The 20,827-nt window shown below is 43.6% G+C and overlaps 1 protein-coding gene across 3 annotated transcripts in view; it reads right to left on the bottom strand.

Moving 5' to 3' along the window:
* Rbms2 (RNA binding motif single stranded interacting protein 2) overlaps window positions 1-18,513 on the bottom strand; it is a 50,267-nt gene extending 31,754 nt beyond the window's left edge. For 2 of the 3 annotated variants that reach the window (XM_070043361.1, XM_070043370.1), the window contains exon 1: window positions 16,200-16,629. In XM_070043361.1, coding sequence (XP_069899462.1) covers window positions 16,200-16,265 — 66 coding nt within the window. In that variant the 5' untranslated portion in view covers window positions 16,266-16,629. Of the gene's footprint in view, window positions 1-16,199; window positions 16,630-17,958; window positions 18,027-18,153 lie in introns of those variants that run through there. The other variant, XM_070043371.1, reaches the window with a different exon arrangement.
* Window positions 18,514-20,827: the final 2,314 nt, after the last annotated feature.

The raw sequence follows: 20,827 nt of genomic DNA, 5'->3' as shown, positions 1-20,827 counted from the left end.
ATTTATCTCTCTCTTTCTTGCTCTTCCTTCTTTTTTTCTGGAATTTATTTGTTGAAGTTGAATCTTATATATAGCAGTATAAACATTAATGCAAGCTGGGTGCCAGTGGCTCATACCTGTAATCCTAGCTACTCAGGAGGCTGAGATCTGAGGAATGAGGTTCAAAGCCAGCCCGGGCTGAAAAGTCTGTGAGACACTGATCTCCAATAAGCCACTAGAAAACTGGAAGTGGCGCTGTGGCTCAAAAGGTAGAATGTTTGCCTTGAGCTGAAGAGCACAGGGACAGCGCCCAGGCTCAGAGTTCAAGCCCTACAACTGACCAAAAAAAAAAAAAAAAAGGAAAAGAAAAAAAGAATGCATTCAACAACCATTTAAATTATTATCACATAGGGAGAAAATAATCTATTTAACTAAATTGTTGGCTGTACTTTGTACTCCATATAGAGGTATTATGAAGAAATGCAAAAAGGTTTGCCTCCAAAGGGCAGAAAACAAAATTCAAAGACAGAGCACTGACACAAAGCCATACCAATAATCAAAACGCATAGTAACTACAAAGATCCCTGACCCAGGCTCTCAAAAGAGATTGCTGGCAGGGTGTCCATGGCTCATGCTGTAATCCTAGCTACTACTCAAGAGAATGAGGATCACAATTCAAAGTCAGCCTGGGCAGGAAAGTCTGTGAGACATTATCTTCAATTAACCACCAAAAAGCCAGGGTGGATCTGTGACTCAAGTGGTAGAACCCTAGCCTTGAGCAGAAAAGTTCAGAAACAGTGCCCAAGCTGAGTTCAAGCCCCACGACTGCTATTAGAAAGAGACAGACAGATAGAGACTACTGACGTTAAAATCAAGACCACTAGACAAGTCAATTCAGGAATGTGGCAAGTGACAATTTCACTCTATTTTCTCAGGCAAAGGGAGGGAAATTCACCTTTGCTGGGTATCTCAGTACCCAGGCCCTACATTGGGGTATGTTGTGACACACTGTAATCCTCACAAGATAAAGAGAAAAGTATTTCACGTGGATGAGGAAACAGTTTCAAAGGAATAACTGCTTTCCCAATTTATATAATTAGTATGGAGCAAAATCTTATTTTTGACCCAGGTCATTTGGCTCCCAAACTCTACATCCTGTCCTTTGCTTTCTCTCTAAAGTGGAACAGCCAATGACTTTCACCACCTATAAGCCTCATTTTTTTTCTTTTTCTTTTCTTTTCTTTCTTTCTTTCTTTCTTTCTTTCTTTCTTTCTTTCTTTCTTTCTTTCTTTCTTTCTTTCTTTCCTTTCTTTCCTTTCTTTCTTTCTTTCCTTTCTTCCTTTCTTTCTTTCCTTTCTTTCTTTCTTTCTTTCTTTCTTTCTTTCTTTCTTTCTTTCTTTCTTTCTTTCTTTCTTTCTTTCTTTCTCTCTTTCTTTCTTTCTTTCTTTCTTTCTTTTCTTTCTTTTTGGTGCAGGATCTGGGGCTTTAACTCAGGACCTGGGCATTGTCCTTGTGCTTTTGTGCTCAAAGCTAGTGCTCATCCACTTGAGCCACAGGTCCACTACTGGTTAATTGCAAATAAGAGTCTTGTGGACTTTCCTGCCCAGACTAGCTTCAATTGTGATCCTCAGATCTCAGCCACCTGAGTAGCTAGGATTACAGGTATGAGCCACCAACACCTGGCTAACCTAACCTATTTCCACAAAGCTTTATTATACTCTCAGCATTAATCTCTCTTTCCAAGTTTTACAATGTGATTATGATTTCCTTGTTACTTTGTCAAATTAGCCTCAATTTAAAAAACAAAAACAAAACAAAACAAAATGCAAAGCCAGGCGCAGGTGGCTCACGCCTATAAATCCTAGCTACTCAGGAGGCTGAGATCTGAAGATCACGGTTCGAAGCCAGCCTGGGCAGGAAAGTCCACAAGACTCTTATCTTATTGGGGACTTCCAATAGAAACAAGAATAAAAGGCAGTGAAGCTGGAGTATGCTAAGGCCTAAAGAAGCAGGCAGAACCTTGTAGGCTATAAAGTTAAAGTGTTTCTAAGCTTTCATTCTCAACATAGTAGACAGGGAATGATTTAGGTACTAGAAAAGTTACCAAATCTAGGTTGAAACACTACTTTGTCTATATGGGAAGAATAAATTACAGCGAGACAGAAGTTCAAATGCACAGATAAATTAGAGGGCCTCTCTACAAGCCCACCCAAAGGCTGACCTGGAGATAGTTCCATGGGTAGATCAGTAGTCCAGTCCTTGCTTGGCATGCACCAGGCCCTGGTTCAATCCTTAGCATCAAAAAGAAAATCATTCTGGACAGCAGTCTAGAGGTTCCTCAAAAACCTAACATAATATGTCGAAAAATGAACTTTACAACTTTGGTGGGGGGAGGGGGAGGATACAAAGGGACGGGAAGGAGAAACAAAGCAGGAGGCCACAATGCTTGATAAGAAATGTGTTCAGGACTGGGAAGGTGGCTCAGTGGTAGAGCGCTTGCCTTGTATGCATGAGGCCCTGGGTTCGATTCCTCAGCACCACATAAGCAGAAAAAAGCCGGAAGTGGTTGCTGTGGCTCCAGTGGTAGAGCACTAGCCTTGAGCTGAAGAGCTGAGGGACAGCGTCCAGGCCCAGAGTTCAAGCCCCATGACCGGCAAAAAAAAAAAAGAAATGTGTTCATGGGCTGGGAAGGTGGCTCAGTGGTAGAGTGCTTGCCTTGCATGCCTGAGGCCCTGGGTTCGATTCCTCAGCACCACATAAGCAAAAAGAAAAAAGCCGGAAGAGGTGCTGTGGCTCAAGTGGTAGAGTGCTAGCCTTGAGCTGAAATGCTGAGGGACAGTGCTCAGGCCCAGAGTTCAGGCCCCATGACTGGACCAAAAAAAAAAAAAAAAAGAAATGTGCTCATTATCTTATCCATGTAATTGTAACCCCTCTGTACAGTATTTTCACAATAAAAATATATTAAAAAAAAAAAAACAAGCATAACATAGGCCAGGCACCGGTGGCTCACCTGTAATCCTAGCTGCTCAGGAGGCTGAGATCACAGTTCAAAGCTAGCCCGAGCAGGAAAGTCCGTGAAACTCTTATCTCCAATAAACCACTAGAAAACCAGAAGTGGATCTGTGGCTCAAGTGGTAGAGAGCTCACCCTGAGCTGAAAAGTTGAGGGATAGTGCCCAGGCCCAGAATTACCCAAGATATCACAAGCCAGGATACCAAAAAGATGCTTGCATATCATGTTCATTGCTGCACTATTCATAATAGCTAAGATGTGGAAACAGCCCAGATGCTCTTTAACAGGTGAGTGGATCAAAAAAGTGTGGTACAAGGCCTGGCACTGGTGGCTCACACCTGTAATCCTAACTAGTAAGGAGGCTGCACTTAGAGACAGTGCCCAGGTCTAGATTTCAAGCCCCAAGACCAAAAATGTGGTACAAGCCCGGCGCTGGTGGCTCACGCCTGTAATCATAGCTACTCTGGAGACTGAGATCTGAGGATTGTGGTTAGAACCCAGCCTAGGCAGAAAAAAGTCTATGTGACTCTTTTTTTGTTTTTGCTTTTTGTTCTTTTGTCGGTTGTAGGGCCTGAACTCTGGGCCTGGGCACTTTCCCTCAGCTCTTCAGCTTAAGGCTAGCACTCTACCACTTAAGCCACAGCGCCACTTCCAGGTTTTTCTGTTTATGTGGAGCTGAGGAATCAAACCGAGGGCCTCATGCATGCGAGCCAAGCACTCTACCACTGAGCCACCTTCCCAGCCCGTCTGTGTGACTCTTATCTCCAATTAACCATCCACAAACTAGAAGTGGAGCTGTGGCTCAAAGTGATAGGGCTCTAGCCTTCAGAATAAAAGCTCAGGAACAGTGCCTAAGCCCTGAGTTCAAGTCCCTTGACCACCACCAACAACAAAAAGTGGTACTTATAAAAAATGGAATTTTAGCCGGGCGCTGGTGGCTCACGCCTGTAATCCTAGCTACTCAGGAGGCTGAGATCTGAGGATCGCGGTTCAAAGCCAACCCGGGCAGGAAAGACCGCGAGACTCCTATCTCCAATAAACCACCAGAAAACCGGAAGTGGCGCTGTAGCTCAAGTGGTAGAGCGCTCGCCTTGAGCTGAAGAGCTGAGGGACAGCGCCCAGGCCCAGAGTTCAAGCCCCACGACCGACCAAAAAAAAAAAAAAAAAAAATGGAATTTTACACACAGCCATTAGAAAGAATAATATCAGTCATTTGCAGGGAAATGGATGGACCTAGAACAAATTATGTTAAGTGAGGTAAGCCAAGTTCAGAAGACAAAAGGGCATGTTTTCTCTCATAAGAGGAAGCTACATCCTAAATACACAGAGACATCATAAATTATACAGGACAGTAGGCATTCACACACAGGGAGACCAAAGGAGGATACTCTCAGGGGAAGAACACAAAGGTGAATGCCTCTGGGCCTCTGATCATACAAAGTAATACTTATCAAAATGAATTCCAGGAAATGGGAAATGAATTTTTTTCCTTTTCTTTTGTTTATTTGTTTGTTTGTTTGTCTTTTGGGAGGGCTGGGGGCACAGAAATTAAGGGACAAAGGGTGAACAAATGCAGCAGTGGTACTAGACACTGTTGAAAATGAACTATACAATTTATGGGAAGGGACATGAGGGAAAAACTGGGAGAGAGTAAAGGAAGGGGTGACATGGTCCAACAAGAAGGCCAGGCACCGGTGGCTCATGCCTGTAATCCTAGCTATTCAGGAGGCTGAGATCTGAGGATCGCAGTTCAAAGCCAGCTTGGGCAGGAAAGTCTGTGAGACTCTTATTTCCAATAAACCAATAGAAAACCGGAAGTGGCGCTGTGGCTCTAGCAGTAGAGTGCTCGCCTTAAGCTGAAGAGCGCAGGGACGGTGCCCAAGACCAGAGTTCAAGCCCCACAACTGACAAAAAAAAAAAAAAAAGTGTACTCATTACCTGACATAAAACTGTAACCCCTTGCCGGGCGCTGGTGGCTCAGGCCTGTAATCCTAGCTACTCAGGAGGCTGAGATCTGAGGATCACGGTTCAAAGCCAGCCCGGGCAGGAGAGACTCCTATCTCCAATAAAACCACCAGAAAACCGGAAGTGGCTTGTAGCTCAAGTGGTAGAGTGCTTGCCTTGAGCTGAAGAGCTGAGGGACAGTGCCCAGACCCAGAGTTCAAGCCCACGACCGAAAAAAAAAAAAAAAAAAAAAAAACTGTAACCCCTCTGTACATCACCTTTATAATAATAATTTTTTTTAAATGTAAGCTGGACACTGGAGGCTCACACCTGTAATCCTAGTTACTCAGGAGGATGAGATTTGAGGTTCATGGTTCAAGACCAGCCCAGGCAGGAAAGTCCATGAAACTATCTCCAATTAACCACCAGAAAACTGGAAGTGGCACTGGCTCAAAGTGGTAGGGCACTAGCCTTGAGCAAAAAAGCTCACAGATAGCACCCAGTCCCTGAGTTCAAGCCTCATGACTGACAAAAGAAAGAAAGAAAAAAAAAAAAGAAGCAATACATTTGGGATATATTATGTTTTAATAACCAGTGAGATTTCCAGGAGCAAATAGCAAATAGTCAGTTGGATACACAGAAGAGAGATCTGGCCTAGCAATTATAATGTATAAATCTGTTAGTATAAAAATAGGTAAAATCTAGTGAAAAATAGGTAAAATCTAGTTAAAAGTGTATTTAAAGAGAGAAAGCAAGAAGGCCTGAAAAATTATAAACACCGTGAACACTGAGTTTAGGCACAGTGACTGACAAGGATAGAGAAGGGACAGAGGGCAATGTTTTTTTTGTTTTTGCCAGTCAGGAGGTTTGAACTCAGGGCCTGCGCACTGTCCCTGAGCTTCTTTTGCTCAAGGCTAGCGCTCACAGAGCCATTTTCGGGTTTTTCTGCGTATATGGTATTGAAGAATTGAACCCAGGGCTTTCAGCATGCTAGGCAAGCACTCTACCACTAAGCCACATTCCCAGCCTGTTTGTTGTTGTTGTTGTTGTTTTTAAGACGAAACTTTTAAAAAGTCAGTTGGAGACCAGGTACTAGTGGCTCATTTCTGTAATCCTAGCAACTCTAGAGGACAAGATGGGGAGGATGATGGCTTGAGGCTACCTCTGGAAGAAATGTGAGACCTTATCTTAAGCAATAACTGGATGTAGTATTCCATCCTAGCTATGTGATCCAGGCTGACTCAGACCTTATTCAAAAAAATAAAGAAAAGCCGAGCGCTGGTGGCTCACGCCTGTAATCCTAGCTACTCAGGAGGCTGAGATCTGAGGATCGCGATTCAAAGCCAGCCCGGGCAGGAGAGACCGTGAGACTCCTATCTCCAATAAACCACCAGAAAACCGGAAGTGGCGCTGTAGCTCAAGTGGTAGGGCGCTCGCCTTGAGCTGAAGAGCTGAGGGACAGTGCCCAGGCCCAGAGTTCAAGCCCCACGACCGACAAAAAAATAAAAAATAAAAAAATAAAGAAGCCAGGCGCTGGTGGCTCACTCCTGTAATCTTAGCTACTAAGGAGGATGAGATCTGAGGACCACGGTTCAAAGCCAGCCCAGGCAGGAATGTCCCTGAGACTCTTATCTCCAATAAACCACCAGAAAACCGGAAATGATGCTGTGGCTGAAGTGGAAGAGAGCTTGCCTTGAGCTGAAGAGCTGTTCAGCGCTCGAGTCCAGAGTTCAAGCCCTATGACCGACAAAAACAAAAAACAAAATAAAGAAGGGGTTGGAAGTGTGGTTCAAGTGGCAGAGTGCCAATCAATGAGCAAAGGCATCAGACACCAAATTCTAGTCCCAGTCTTGAACCAAAAACAATAATGAAGACCAAAAGGGCTGGGGGTGAGGCTCAAGTAGACCGCTTTCTCTAATAAGCACAATGTGACACGTTCAAACTCCAGTTCCACCACAACCACCGAAAACAAAAAAATGAGTTAGATTTAACAATTTAGAAGCACCTATTGTAGTAGGATAGTCAAGACAAAAGTCAAACTAGAGGGGGCTGAAGAATGAGGAGATTTTGAATTGAATATATGTAATTATATCCAAAGTTTCCAAGATCCTACTAAAATTACTATAAAGGTCTAGAAAAAGACAAATTTGCAAGGCAAAGAGAACAGGTAACAAATGAACTGTTTAGTAGCAAGTCACCAAATGGATAAATGATACGTGATTTCAAAGAACAAAGAGATTGAAAAGCTAACAAGGGCTGGGAAGGTGGCTCAGTGGTAGAGCACTTGCCTTACATGCCTGAGGCCCTGGGTTCCATTCCTCAGCACCACATAAGCAGAAAAACCTGGAAGTGGCGCTGTGGCTCAAGTGGTAGAGTGCTTGCGTTAAGCACCCAGGCCCAGAGCTCAAGTCCCACGACCAACAAAAAAAAAAAAAAAAGAAGGAAAATATGTTTCTCATGCATGAATCAAAATGGCATGAGTCAGTTCAATGACAGTTTTAGAAATCAGATGATGAGTCAGGTACCAGTACCTCACGCCTGTAATCCTAGTTACTCATGAGGCTAAGATCTGAGGATCATTGTTCAAAGCTAGGCAGGAAAGCTTATGAGACTCATCTCCCCAATTAACCACCAAAAAAGAGGGAAGTAGAGCTGTGGCTCAAGTACTAGAACAGTAGCCTTGAGCAAAAAAATCTCAGGGACAGTGCTCAAGCCCTGAGTTCAAGCCCTAGAACTCACACACACACACACACACACACACACACACACACGCACGCATGCACACGCGCACAAACACACACACACACACACACACACAGACCAAATCAGAAGACAATGAGCAAGCCTTTGAAACTCTCAGGAAAAAGTTATTCCCAACCAGTCATTACACAGTGACTTATCAGGAAGTGGTAGAATAGATGAACATCTTCAGACCTGCACGTTGTCAAAACAAATTCCTCCTCTGAACTTTGTGACACTCCACCATAACCAGAAAGTTAGGCAACAAAAAGCAGGGCTTGGGAAATAGCATCCAGACAGAGAAGAGGGAAAAAAAGTTCCCAGGGCAAAAGGCAAGGGAGAACCAGACACAGCTCAGGAAAGCAACCAGCCACTAAGACAGGACATCAGCAAGCTCAGAGGGCTCCATTTCATGACAGATTTCCTCGGCACCAGCACAACAACAACAACAAAACATCAAATACCAAACATTGGGGGAAGGTTTAGAAGAAGTAGGAACTTTTGTGAGCTGTTGAAGGAACTGTACAATGACATAGCCGCTGTGGTGACACCTCAAAAATTACAAATACCTGTGCACTTGTGGCTTACACCTATAATCCTAGTTACTTAGGAGGCTGAGATCTGAGGATCATGGTTCAAAGCCAGCCTGAACAGGAGTCTATGAAACTCTTATCTCCAGTTAACCACCAAAAACCAGAAGTAGAATTATGGCTCAAATGGTAGAATGCCAACCTTAAGGAAACAAAGCTAAGAGACAGCATCTAGGCTCTGAGTTTATGCCCCAGAAATCTCTTCTGGGAATGGCTGGAGGACACGTATGTACCAGCAAAGCAGTCCCAGGACTGCTCTGGGTGCCTTTGAGCGTGTGAGAGCTTCTGATGACACTCTCTGTGAGCCTCAGTCCCCAGCCCTAGGGCTGACGCCCAGCGGGCTTCCTTGTCCTCTACAAAGGAGAAGAGCTCATCATCCACAGGAGAAGAGCTCATCATCCCCCCTCGTCATCCACCCTGGCCTCTCAGGTCCTCCAGTGCCTTTGGGGCACTCCCTCCCCTCTGCACTACCTCTTTGCAATTTTTCTTCTTACAGCATCCACCTTCCTCCTACTCTGTCAGCTCTAAAGCCATAGAACACATGCTCTGCGTGTATTCCCAGCTCCTGCCCTTTCCTCCCACCTTCACCTTAAGGGCCATGTGATATCATTTGGCCCCTTTTTTTTTTTTGGCAGAACAGTCACTGTTCTGGTAAAGGTATTCCCCGAGCCTGGTCCTGGGGCTGGAACTCAGAGCTTGGGTTCTGTCCCTGAACCTCTTTGTGCTCAGGGCTAGTGCTCAACCAATTGAGCCACAGTGCCACTTCTGAGTAGTTTTGCTTCTGTGTAGTAGTGCTTTTTCTGAGTAGTTTATTGGAGATGAGAGTCTCAAAGGCTTTTCGGCCTTGGCTGGTAAAGTTTTACAGATCAAGGAAGTCAGTGACAGGAAGAAAGAGAGCAAGAGCAGGCAAGCAGATCTGTTTTAGTTATCTTAACTTTAAAATGTCTAATAAACAGGGCTCCAGATGCTCACATCTGTAATCCTAGCTACTCAGGAGACTGAGATCTGAAGATCATAGTTCGAAGCCAGCTAGAGCAGAAAAGTTCAGGAGACTCATATCTCCAATTAACCATCAAAAAAGCCAGAAGTAGGCTGTGGTTCAAATGGTAGAAACTCAGGGACAGTGGTATATACCTTTCATCCTCACTACATGGGAGGCTAAGATCAGGAGGATAGCAGTTTCAGACTAGTCTGTGCAGGGGGGAACCAAAAATTCAGAGATCACAGCTCAATAGAAAGAAGCTGGACATGTCGGTCATTCCAGCTACAGCAGGTATAAATAGGAGGACGCAATACTGGCAGTCTAGATAAAAAGCTAGACCCTAAATCAAAGAATAACCAGAGCAAATCCATCTTGGATTGTGGTTCAAGCAGTAGAGCACCTGCTTCACAAGGACAAAGCCCCAAGTTCAAAACCCAGTACTACCACTTCCATCTTCCTTCAACTTCTATCTCCTTTCCCCCATCCCTTGCTATACAACTTTACTGAGACATAATTCACACCATCACTCCTTAAAAGTACAAATTACAGAGCTGTGCAACCACAACCAGAATAAATTTTAGAACATTTTCATTACTCCAGAAAGAAACCCGAGACTCATTACCAGTTACTTCCCACTTCCCCTGCATCCCTTCTTCTCAGGCTGTAGATAACCACTAATCTACTTCCTGTCTCCATGGATGTGCTTGTTCTAGACATTTCATATCAATGGGATCACACTTAGTCTTTTTGACTGGCTTTCCTTCATAAATACAATGTTCATCGATTGGTGGCTGTATCTGTACTCTGTTCCTCTTTACTGCAGAGTCCACAGCATAGGTATATATTATAGTTTATTCAGCCAGTCAGCAGTTGGTGTGGACTTGGGTAGTTTCAATTAGGAGACTATTATTAATAATGCTGCTAAGAACATTTGTGTACAGGTGTCTTTGCATTTCGTGAGGGTTTGAATCTAAGAATGGAATTCCTAGGACTGTGTTGAACATTTTTAAGGAACTGCCAAACTGTTTTGGTAGTTTTGTTTTGTTTTGTTTTTCTGTTGTTGTTGTTCTGGCCTCAGGTATAAATTATCTGGGAGTAAGAGGTAGAAAAATAGGGGACAGAGGCTGAGAAGGTGGCTCAGTGGTAGAGTGCTTGCCTTGTATGCATGAGGCTCTGGGTTTGATTCCTCAGTACCACAAAAGCAGAAAATGCCAAAAGTGGTGCTGTGGTTCAAGTGATAGAGCGCTAGCCTTGAGCTGAAGAGCTGAGGGACAGCACCCAGGCCCAGAGTTCAAGCCCCATGACTGGCAAAAAAAAAAGAAAAGAAAAATAGGGGACGATGAAAGTGTGTGGGATTTTTACTAGAGTGGTAAAGATAGAATTGAGAGCATCAATTAGGACTAAAAATGGGAAGGAGGGGTCAGTGGTAAGACAGTACCACTAAACTTCAACCACCTGCGTTAACATATTACTAATAACACTGATAGCTGGGCCCAGTGGTAAGTAACTTTAGTCCCAGCTCCTCAGTAAGCTAAGAAAGGAAAATCTCTTGAGTCCAGGAATTTGAAGCTAGAGTGAACAAAGGAGAGTTCTTTTAAAAACAAAACAAAAAAGCAAACACAAAAAACAAACCCCAAATCCAAAAACCATATAACATCATCATGAGAAGTTAGACTTAAAAGTTCTTTAAAGCTGAGTATGGTGGTACATTCCTGGAACCCTAGCACTCAGGAAGCAGAAGCAGGAGGACTACAAGTTCAAAACCATCCTGGATTACACATGAGATCCTATCTCTAAACTAAATGATAGCCAAGTGAGAGAGTAAGACCTGAGTTCAAACCCTAGCACCGGCAAATTAAATTCATAAATAAATTACATCAATGAATAACTGAGACCAGACACTGGTGGTTCATGCCTGTAATCCTAGCCACTCAGGAGGCTGAGATCTGAGGATCACAGTTCAAAGCCAGCCTAGGCAGAAAAGTCTGTGAGACTCTTATCTCCAATAAGCCACTCAGGAAACCAGAAGTGGCAGCGCTGTGGCTCAATTTAGTAGAGTGCTATAGGGCCTTGAGCTGAAGAGCTGAGGGACAGCACCCAGGCCTAGAGTTCAAGCCGTACAACCAACAAAATTAATTAATTTTTACAAATCAATGACTGAATCAGTATGTAGGTAAATAAATAAAATTTCATTTTGATTTGGTGGGAGCTAGCTAGGAAGGTTGTAAACACATGGGAAATTCTCTCATACATGATACTTCATTGTTTTGCCACTTTCTGTTCTCTGTGCAATAAACCTGACAATCTTAGGCAACTGAAGCTTGTCAAGGAATGAGGCTATGGAAATCTACCAGTCCTGTCTCCATTAGTGCCCCACAGGGGTCTTTAGTACACTGATAACAAGAAAAACAGACTTCAAGCTTAAGATCAGCCTGGGCTGTTTAGTAAGCTTGTCCCAAAACATAAAAATAAAAAAGCTGAGTGCTGGTAGTTTATACTCCTGTAATCCTAACAACTCCAGCCTAGGCAGAAAAGTCTTCAAGACTATCACCTTAAAATTAGCAAAATACCAGACTGGTGGTATAGGTCAAATGGTAGGGTGCCAGCCAGGAGAAAGAAAGTTAAACATGTGTAAGGACCTGAATTCAAGCTTCCCCAATGAAAAGAAAAGATTTTTTTTTTTTTTTTTTTTTTTTTTTGCAAAATACTAAGGGAAAGTAATTATTCCAAATGAAAAGCAGTCCCTTTTCTTTTAGCCCAAAGGAAATGACTGTTGATGCTGGAGGAGTTAAATTATAATAACACATGCCAGGGAGATGATGTCAGTGGAGGCGTGGCTAACCCTTTGCAAGTATGAAATTCCTTCAGTCCCAAACATTTCCTCTTCCACTCTCACCTATACTGAGTCCCTCTACTGAGGCAATCCCTTCAAACCCCAAGACACTTTGTTCAGAAGCTAGGATGAATCTTTCTGGATTCAGACTCAACTAACCAAGAGTAGCTGAAGGCCATTAAGACTGATGATTAAAATAAAAAAATTTTTTAAATGGCACATTAAATTATCTTGCAGAATCTCCTTTTGAAAGCTACATGACTTTCTTCTGCAACTATTTTAATTCCAAAGAAATGAATGGGAATTGGGCATTTTTTTAAGCATTAAGTACATTTGTTGACTACATTTCTATATTTCTTATCAGTCAACAAAAGAAGTATGACTGCCATAAGTATCTCAGAAAAACACCTTCCCTGCGGAGTTACATAAAGAGAAACATACCAACATGTTTCAGAATAAAATAATCTCTTTTTTTTTTTTGCCAATCCTGGGCTTAAACTCAGGGCCTGGGCACTGTCCCTGAGCTTCTTTTGATCAAGGTTAGTATTCTACCACTTGAGCCACAGCACCACTTCGGCTTTTTCTGTGTATGCGGCACTGAGGAATCAAACCCAGGGCTTCATGCATGCTAGGCAAGCACTCTACCACTAAGCCACATTCCCAGCCCCTACTTTTTTAAAGTTAAGTAAAATATCAGCTTTCCAAACTGTTATCACTGGCAATTATAGTATAATTATATTATAATTATTCCACAAACTGGAGGTGATGACTATACCCAAAAGTAAATCATGCAGTAAGAATTCTCATTTAAAGAAAGCAGTAGATATGTATAGTTTTTATTTCAATTCTTTTGGGAAGAGTAAAGGTACAGAGACAGAACCCATCTCAGGCCCTTGTGCCTGCTAAGCATGTGCTCCAGCCCTAGTTCTGAACCCTTTCGGTTAGGCCCAATAACAGTGTTTTGTGGTTTGTTTGTTTGTTTGTTTTTTCCTACCAGTACTGAGTTTTGAACTGAGGACCTAGGCACTGATCCTTAAACTTTTTTGGCTCAGCCGGGCGCTGGTGGCTCACGCCTGTAATCCTAGCTACTCAGGAGGCTGAGATCTGAGGATCGCGGTTCAAAGCCAGCCCGGGCAGGAGAGACCATGAGACTCCTATCTCCAATAAACCACCAGAAAAACAGAAGTGGCGCTGTAGCTCAAGTGGTAGAGCGCTCGCCTTGAGCTGATGAGCTGAGGGACAGTGCCCAGGCCCAGAGTTCAAGCCCCACAACCGACAAAAAAAAACAAATAACTGGGCTGGGAAGGTGGCTCAGTGGTAGAGTGCTTGCCTTGCATGCTCAAGGCCCTGGGTTCGATTCCTCAGCACCACATAAGCAAAAAGAAAAAAGCCGGAAGTGGCACTGTGGCTCAAGTGGTAGAGCACTAGCCTTGAGCTGAAGAGCTGAGGGACAGTGCCCAGGCCCAGAGTTCAGGCCCCACGACTGGACCCAAAAACAAACAAACAAACAAACAAACAAATAACTTTTTTGGCTCAAGGATGGTGCTCTACCGCTTGAGCCAAAACTCTACTTCCATATACTTGGTCTATTGTGTAACAGAGATTTTTAACAGAGATGGAAAACTAGCCATCGTCAAAATAGAAACTGTCCTGACATAGAACAGTCTGGACAGACTATTTCTTGTTATTTTCTTTGAGGACTGGAATCGGCATAAGGACATGAAGGAAGATTTATTTTATAAACTTCTTTATGTTTTATTTAGAAATAACTATGCCTTACAATTATCACCTTAAACTAATGAAAGTTATTTTAAAGTTTTAGCCTTAGGTAAAAATGCACCAATTTATATAAACAGACTAAGTGCTCATGACTCAAGTCTATAATCCTAGTTATGAAGGAGGCTGAGATCTGAGGATCATGGTCAACTCAGACAGCAAAGTCTGTGAAACTCTTATCTCCAATTAACCACCAAGCCTTGAACAAAAAAAGCTCAGGGACAGTGATTCCCCCCCCACCCCCGCCCTACCACACACACATTATTTTACACGAATAAATGCATCCAAAACACCTTCCAACACAGTCAAACACATTAAACTCTACATGTCAGCACCAAGACAAAGAGCAATGTAATAATTAATACAGCCAACATTCACAAGCAGTCACACACACAGCCTCAAAATAATGTGGACACACCATCAAGAACCCAGAGAATTATGTACAAATATAGTAGGAATCATGTATCTCCTTCCCTTCCTTCCCTTTCCACAGGTTTCAACATTGCCTGGCCTTCTCCCTCAAACTTTCTGGCTTGTCAATTAATGTTAGGAGACTTGAATCTATGGCTACACTCATAGTTTCTGTCCCTCTATTAGACTAGATTTGGAAGGTGGTTAACCATTACCCATACTCCAAGACAGGAAAGGGTCTGGAGAGCAGAGAAAAGAGATGTGAGATATTTTCACAGACAGGAAATCCTGAAATAAGAAAAAATTAATTGGCAGGCAGGGGTGGGGGATGGGCATGGGTATTTAAGTTGGTTCTAGGTCATCTGAGAAACTTGGAAAAAAGCAAAATGAGGAAAGAAATTTTTATACAGAACTATATAGATCTGAAGAGAATACAGATGAAATGTCCCTTTTCAGATACATAGTTATAATACATGAAGAAGACCTATATAGTTGGTGGAAGAATTTTGATATATGGACAAAGACACATATTGGTAACCAACAAAATATGTTGGACTTTTATTTCTTAAAGCCATCAACAGAATGGATACTATACAAACCAACAGCTGAAAACTAACAGGAAGGGGCTGGGAAGGTGGCTCAGTGGTAGAGCGCTTGCCTTGCATGTCAGAGGCCCTGGGTTCCATTCCTCAGCACCACATAAGCAGAAAGAAAAAAGCCGGAAGTGGCGCTGGGGCTCAAATGGTAGAGCGCTAGCCTTGAGCTGAAGAGCTGAGGGACAGCACCCAGGCCCAGAGTTTAGACCCTACAACCGGACCCAAAAACAACAACAACAACAAAAAACTAACAGGAAGCATTTGGGTCTATTGACCTAATCAGATATTTGAGTTTCTATCTGTAATGGTATCTATAGATTCATGAGAAAGCAGCAGAAATCTTTTCCCACTATCAAATATTATATTAGATGAAAAATAACAATAAAAATTAAATCCCTAACTACTGATACACATTTTTTTCCTCAAGGAACAACTACAACACCCAGAACAGTAGGTAAAAAGTCTTCCTGCTCCAGCATCATAGTTTGTTCTAATCAGGATTGTGTACCCTGGAACGCCAAGCAACTACCAAATCTGTGTCCTGGCAAATGTGGGCAAGCAGGTCCCCTCTCTCCCTGGACTGCTCATTTGCCAAACCACAGTAGAACTCCTCTGGCAGCCATGGGTTAATTGTAAGGACTCCAAGGATCCCAGCTAAGCCTGGCTTATCTGCAGAGCTCCAAGTACCAGCTCAAAAGAAAGACCTAAAGAATCACAGAGCTTTCTGCCTTAATCCCAAGGCATTTCTCTCAGTTTCTCAATTCTCCTCTGGAGTTTTCTTTGGGCTACTGGGAGTAAAGGTGTGGGGGGCGGGGGTATTCTGGTTGAGAAGCACCCACCCAGTTCTTGGTGAACTGTGAGATTTCACTGACTACCCGCGATCTCGCCTATCTGGTGGTATAGGTAGGAAGGAAAAAAGATAGCGTGAAGAATAGAAACAATGACCCAAAAGGTAAAAATGAAATAAACAAATAAAAACCCACGTGGGGTGGGGAGACAAATTCTAAAATGACATACTGCTCATCCCGTGAAGATTGTACATCAGTGGGAAATTAAACTAACTCCACTGCACAAAGATATAAACTTGCAGGCTGTTCCGTTGTCATTGTTGCTGTTTTAATTTCTCTGCCTTCTCAGGTCCCACACATTGAAACTGTAAATTCTTTAAACTCCAGAACCAGGTGAGAAGAGCACCAAAAAATTGGTAGGAAAGGAGAGAGGCGCTGAGAGGGAGGAATCTGGCTCCACTCTTCAAGGAGCCTGCTAAAACCAAGGGCACTCGCAGATCCCCAGAAGAGGAAGTAGCTACATTCCAAAAAAAAAGCGCTTTCCCCTACCTTCTTGTTGTTCTTGTTATAGCCAAAAGTTGAAATCCCAGGCCGGGAAGTCACTGATAGCAGCATTTTTCTCCTTACTGTTGGGGGAGATGTGAGAGAGAGAGGGAGGGAGGGAGAGAGGGAGAGAGGGAATGAGGGAGGGAGGGAGGAAGAGAGAGAGAGGGAGGGAGAGATCGTGAGAGAGAGAGAGAGAGAGAGAGAGAGAGAGAGAGAGAGAGAGAGAGGAGAGAGAGAGAGAGAGAAAGGAAAGGGAGGGGGAAATGGGAAGGAGGAGGAGAGAAAAGAAGAGAGGAGGGAGGGAAGAACAGAGGGGGAAGAGAAGGAGGGAAGAGAGAGGAAAGCGAGGAGAGAGAGAGAGAGAGAGAGAGAGAGAGAGAGAGAGAGAGAGAGAGAGAGAGGGAGAGAGAGAGAGAGAGAGAGATGGGAGATGGGGGGGGGGGTGCTGTGGGTAAGAATGAGCAAGGGCTGCTCCAGTACGTCACTGAGAAGTTAACTCACAGTCTGGACAAGCCACTCCACTGGGTCCTAATGCCCAAGATGTTCTGTTTTGGTTTGCTGACAACAGGCTCCATAGTTAAAGCCAAAAAGAAGTTCTTAGGTCTAACCTCTTTGAAATTCATCCACTTTCCTCTCTGAACAAGTTCTGATTATCATAAAAAGACCACAAACTCCTCCCCACTTCCTTAAAGCTGATATCAGGCCTGATGTTAAAGTAACCCCTTAGATACTTTTGAGATCATAGAAGAAAATCTTACTGAGGGAGCTGTAAGGTACGCTCAGGGATTCCCCTACCTTACATCTAGGATGATCTCCAATAAAGAACAAAAACAAAGCAAACTAGGTGCTGGAGACTCAGGCCTTGTAATCCTAGCTACTCAGGAGGTTGGGAGCTGAGGACTGAGGCTCAAAGCCAAGGGAGCAGGAAAATCCGTGAGACCCTTATCTCCAATTGACCAGCAAAAAAAACAGAAGTAGAGGTGACTCAAGTGATAGGCACCAGCCTTGAGTGGAAAAAGCCAAATGAGAGTGTAAAGCCCTGAGTTCAAGCCCCACTACTGGTATACACACACACACATACACACACACACACACACACACACACAAAAGAGAGAGAGAGAGAGAGAGACAAGGAGGAGGAGGAAGAGAAAAAGGGAGGGAGTACCTCCAAAAAGCAAAGAAAAAGAAAGTATGGGGGGCTGGGAAGGTGGCTCAGTGGTAGAGCGTTAGCCTTGTATGCCTGAGGCCCTGGGTTCAATTCCCCAGCACCACATAAGCAAAAAGAAAAAAGCCGGAAGTGGCGCTATGGCTCAAGTGGTAGAGCACTAGCCTTGAACTGAAGAGCTGAGGGACAGCGCCCAGGCCCAGAGTTCAGGCCCCACGACCGGACCAAAAAAAGAAAAAAAAAGAAAAAGAAAAAGTATGGGAAGTAATTTTAGACCCTGGGTAGTTCTGTTTCTCATGAGCTGCACTGCTGGGCTAGTATCCCAATCCACACTCCTATTTCAGATTCACCTAGAAAAAAGGCACTCTCAGACTGAACCATACCATCAACCTCAGTGCCTAGCAAGTTCTTTGGCAAGTGGAAGCTAGCTTATTGGATCTCCCATTACCCTCAGTGCTGGGGATGGAGCCTATGATTCTAGCTTTGTGCATGTTTGGTCAGTACTCTACCCTGGCCCATCAGCCTTTATTTGACTCTTTATCTCACGATTTCCTAGTCTTTCAGATCCACAAAGCTGAAAAAAGTCCCGTAACTCACCAAACTTGGAATTTATGGCCAAGCTGAATTTCACAGAATCAGTATGTCTGTTTCAAGTCGTCTCTGAGCTAGGAAAAAAAAAAAAAGTAATATGAATTTTGAAAAAGCGTATATATCACAGAGGAGAAAAATACAAACTTTTCCAAGAAAGAACTTAAAGAGTCAAGAAGCTATCACAGTGACAACAAGACTCACCTCTAACAGTTTCCAAGGAAAGCTCTTGGAGACACAGTTTTAACAAGACAAGAAACTTGCAGAAGATCAAAAACATAAGAATGATAAACAAGGACCCCAACCCATCCAAGTCGACGGGGATATAAAATAAAGGCCTTCAGATCCCTGCATAAGGCTGACTTGCTGCCATCGGTCCAAGACTTCTCCAGAAGTAAATGAAACCTATTTGCTTTATCACAATGAACGCGAATCCCAAACTCTTCCCTAAAATGAACTCCTGGTCTCTACTCTTCGTTTTCCTGTCACTTTTTTTTTTCTTGCTGTGATAATAGAACAGACAATACTAGCATTCTGCAGAGTAAACGCACATATCCACATCCACCCCCCAATCCCTAGCTTTCATTTCCAATAGGACAGGAAGTGTCTGCTCAGCTCAAGGGACACAGGAAGGGTGGGAACAGGCTCAATGTGGGAATTGCAACTGAGATCGGGAACAGCAGCCAACAAGAGGAAATAAATAAATAATAGCATCTTTCAGTGATGCTGGGGTTTTTCCCCCAACTTTCTTGCTTTGCCCTCAGAGACATTTATCATCTACCGACACATTTGTCCTTGCTGTACTTTAAGCCCTTGGAAGATGTGCTCGCCTAGGCCCTAAAATTGTACAGAAACTTTACTCATGAACGACTTATTCAAGAGGGTGGCCAATTTAACTTTTTTGTTTTGTTGTGTTTTGTGCAGTCCTGGGGCTTGAATTCAGGGCTGTGTGTGTCCCTAAGCTTGTTTTACACAAGGCTAGTGCTATACCACTTTGTACCACAGTGCCATTTCCAACTTTTAGGTAGTTAATTAGAGACCTGGGCTGGCTTTGAACCACAAGCCTCAGATCTCAGCCTCCTGAGTAGCTAGGATTTTAGGAATGAGGAATGAGTCACCCAATGCTCAGCTTAACTTTTTATTTCTTTTTTACTTTTAATTTTTTTAGGTCCGGTCATGGGGCCTGAACTCTGGGCCTGGGCACTGTCCCTCAGCTCTACAGCTAAAGGCTAGCGCTCTACCACTTGAGCCACAGCGCCACTTCTGGCTTTTTTCTTTTTGCTTATGTGGTACTGAGGAATTGAACCCAGGGCCTCAGGCATGCAAGGCAAGCGCTCTACCCCTGAGCCACCTTCCCAGCCCTTAACTTTTTATTATAGAATTTTTTTTTTTTTTTTTGGTCAGTCACAGGGCTTGAATTCAGGGCTTAGTTGCTGTCCCTGAGCTTTTTTTGCTCGAGGCTAGTGCTCTACCATTTTTGAGCCACAGTGCCACTTCTGGTTTTCTATAGTTAATTGGAGATAAGAGTCTCATGGACTTTAGTGCACCAGGTGGCTTTGAACCACCATCCTAAAATCTCAGCTTCTTGAGTAGCTAGGATTACAGGTAGGAGCCAACTGAGTGGCTTATAACAGGTGCTGGTGGCACACACATGTAATCCTAGCTACTCAGGAGGCTGAAGTTCTGGGGGATCTTGGTTTGAAGCCAGCTTGGGGCTAAATAGTCAGGGAGACTCCATCTCCAATTAACTATCAAAAAGCCGGGCGCTGGTGGCTCACGCCTGTAATCCTAGCTACTCAGGAGGCTGAGATCTGAGGATCGCGGTTCAAAGCCAGCCCAGGCAGGAGAGACCGTGAGACTCCTATCTCCAATAAACCACCAGAAAACCGGAAGTGGCGCTGTAGCTCAAATGGTAGAGAACTCGCCTTGAGCTGAAGAGCTGAGGGACAGCGCCCAGGCCCAGAGTTCAAGCCCCACGACCAACCAAAAAAAAAAAAAAAAAACTATCAAAAAAACTGGACTGGGGAGCTGGGAATGTGGCTTAGTGGAAGAGTGCTTGCTTAGCATGCATGAAGCCCTGACTTCAATTCCTCAGTACCACATAAACAGAAAAAGCGGGAAGTGGTGCTATGGTTCAAATGGTAGAGCCACAAAGAGGCTCAATTACAGTGCCCAGGCCCTGAGTTCAAGCTCTAGAACTGGCAAAAAAAAAAAAAAAGAAAAGAAAAGAAAAGCCAGACTGATGCATGGTTCAAGTGGTAGATCACCAGGTGTCAGCAAAAAAGCCAAGTGAGAGCATGAGGCCCTGAGTTCAAGTCCCAGTACTGGCAGAGAGGGAAAAAAAAGGCATCTTTACAATTTATATTGTTCTAAGGCTAATTGGAGATAAGAGTCTCATGGGCTTTCTTGCCTATTCTGGCTTTGAACCTTGATCCTCAGATCTCAGTCTCCTCAATAGGTAGAATTCCAAGGTCAGCCACCAATGCCCAGCTAAATTTTTTTTTTTTTTTTGAGGTAGAGTATTGCTTTATGCAGGTGAGTCTAGACTATGATCCTGCTTTTACTTTGGGGATGACAGGCGCATACCACCATGTCCAGCCACTGGTTGAGATGGAGTCTCAAGAACTTTCTTATGCCTAGGCTAGCTTCAAACCATGACCCTTCAATATCTAACTCCTGGAAAAGCTAAGGTGACAAGCTTGAGCTACCACCCTAATCATTCATTCCTTATGGTAAAAACATTCACAAATCCTCCTATTTTGACTAGCTATGTGGCCTAGACCGGCCTTAAACTCTTCTTCCAAGCCAAGTGCTAAAACTACAGATGTGTGCCACCGTATTCTTTTTTCCTAGCTTTTTAAAATGTAAGTCCTTATTT

This window comes from Dipodomys merriami, unplaced genomic scaffold, assembly GCF_024711535.1.
Source record: "Dipodomys merriami isolate MVZ:Mamm:240054 unplaced genomic scaffold, mDipMer1.0.p SCAF_10, whole genome shotgun sequence".
In the NCBI taxonomy this organism is placed as follows: Eukaryota; Metazoa; Chordata; class Mammalia; order Rodentia; family Heteromyidae; genus Dipodomys; species Dipodomys merriami.
The sequence above is the reverse complement of the archived record's forward strand: the minus strand, read 5'-3'. Positions and strand labels throughout refer to the sequence as shown.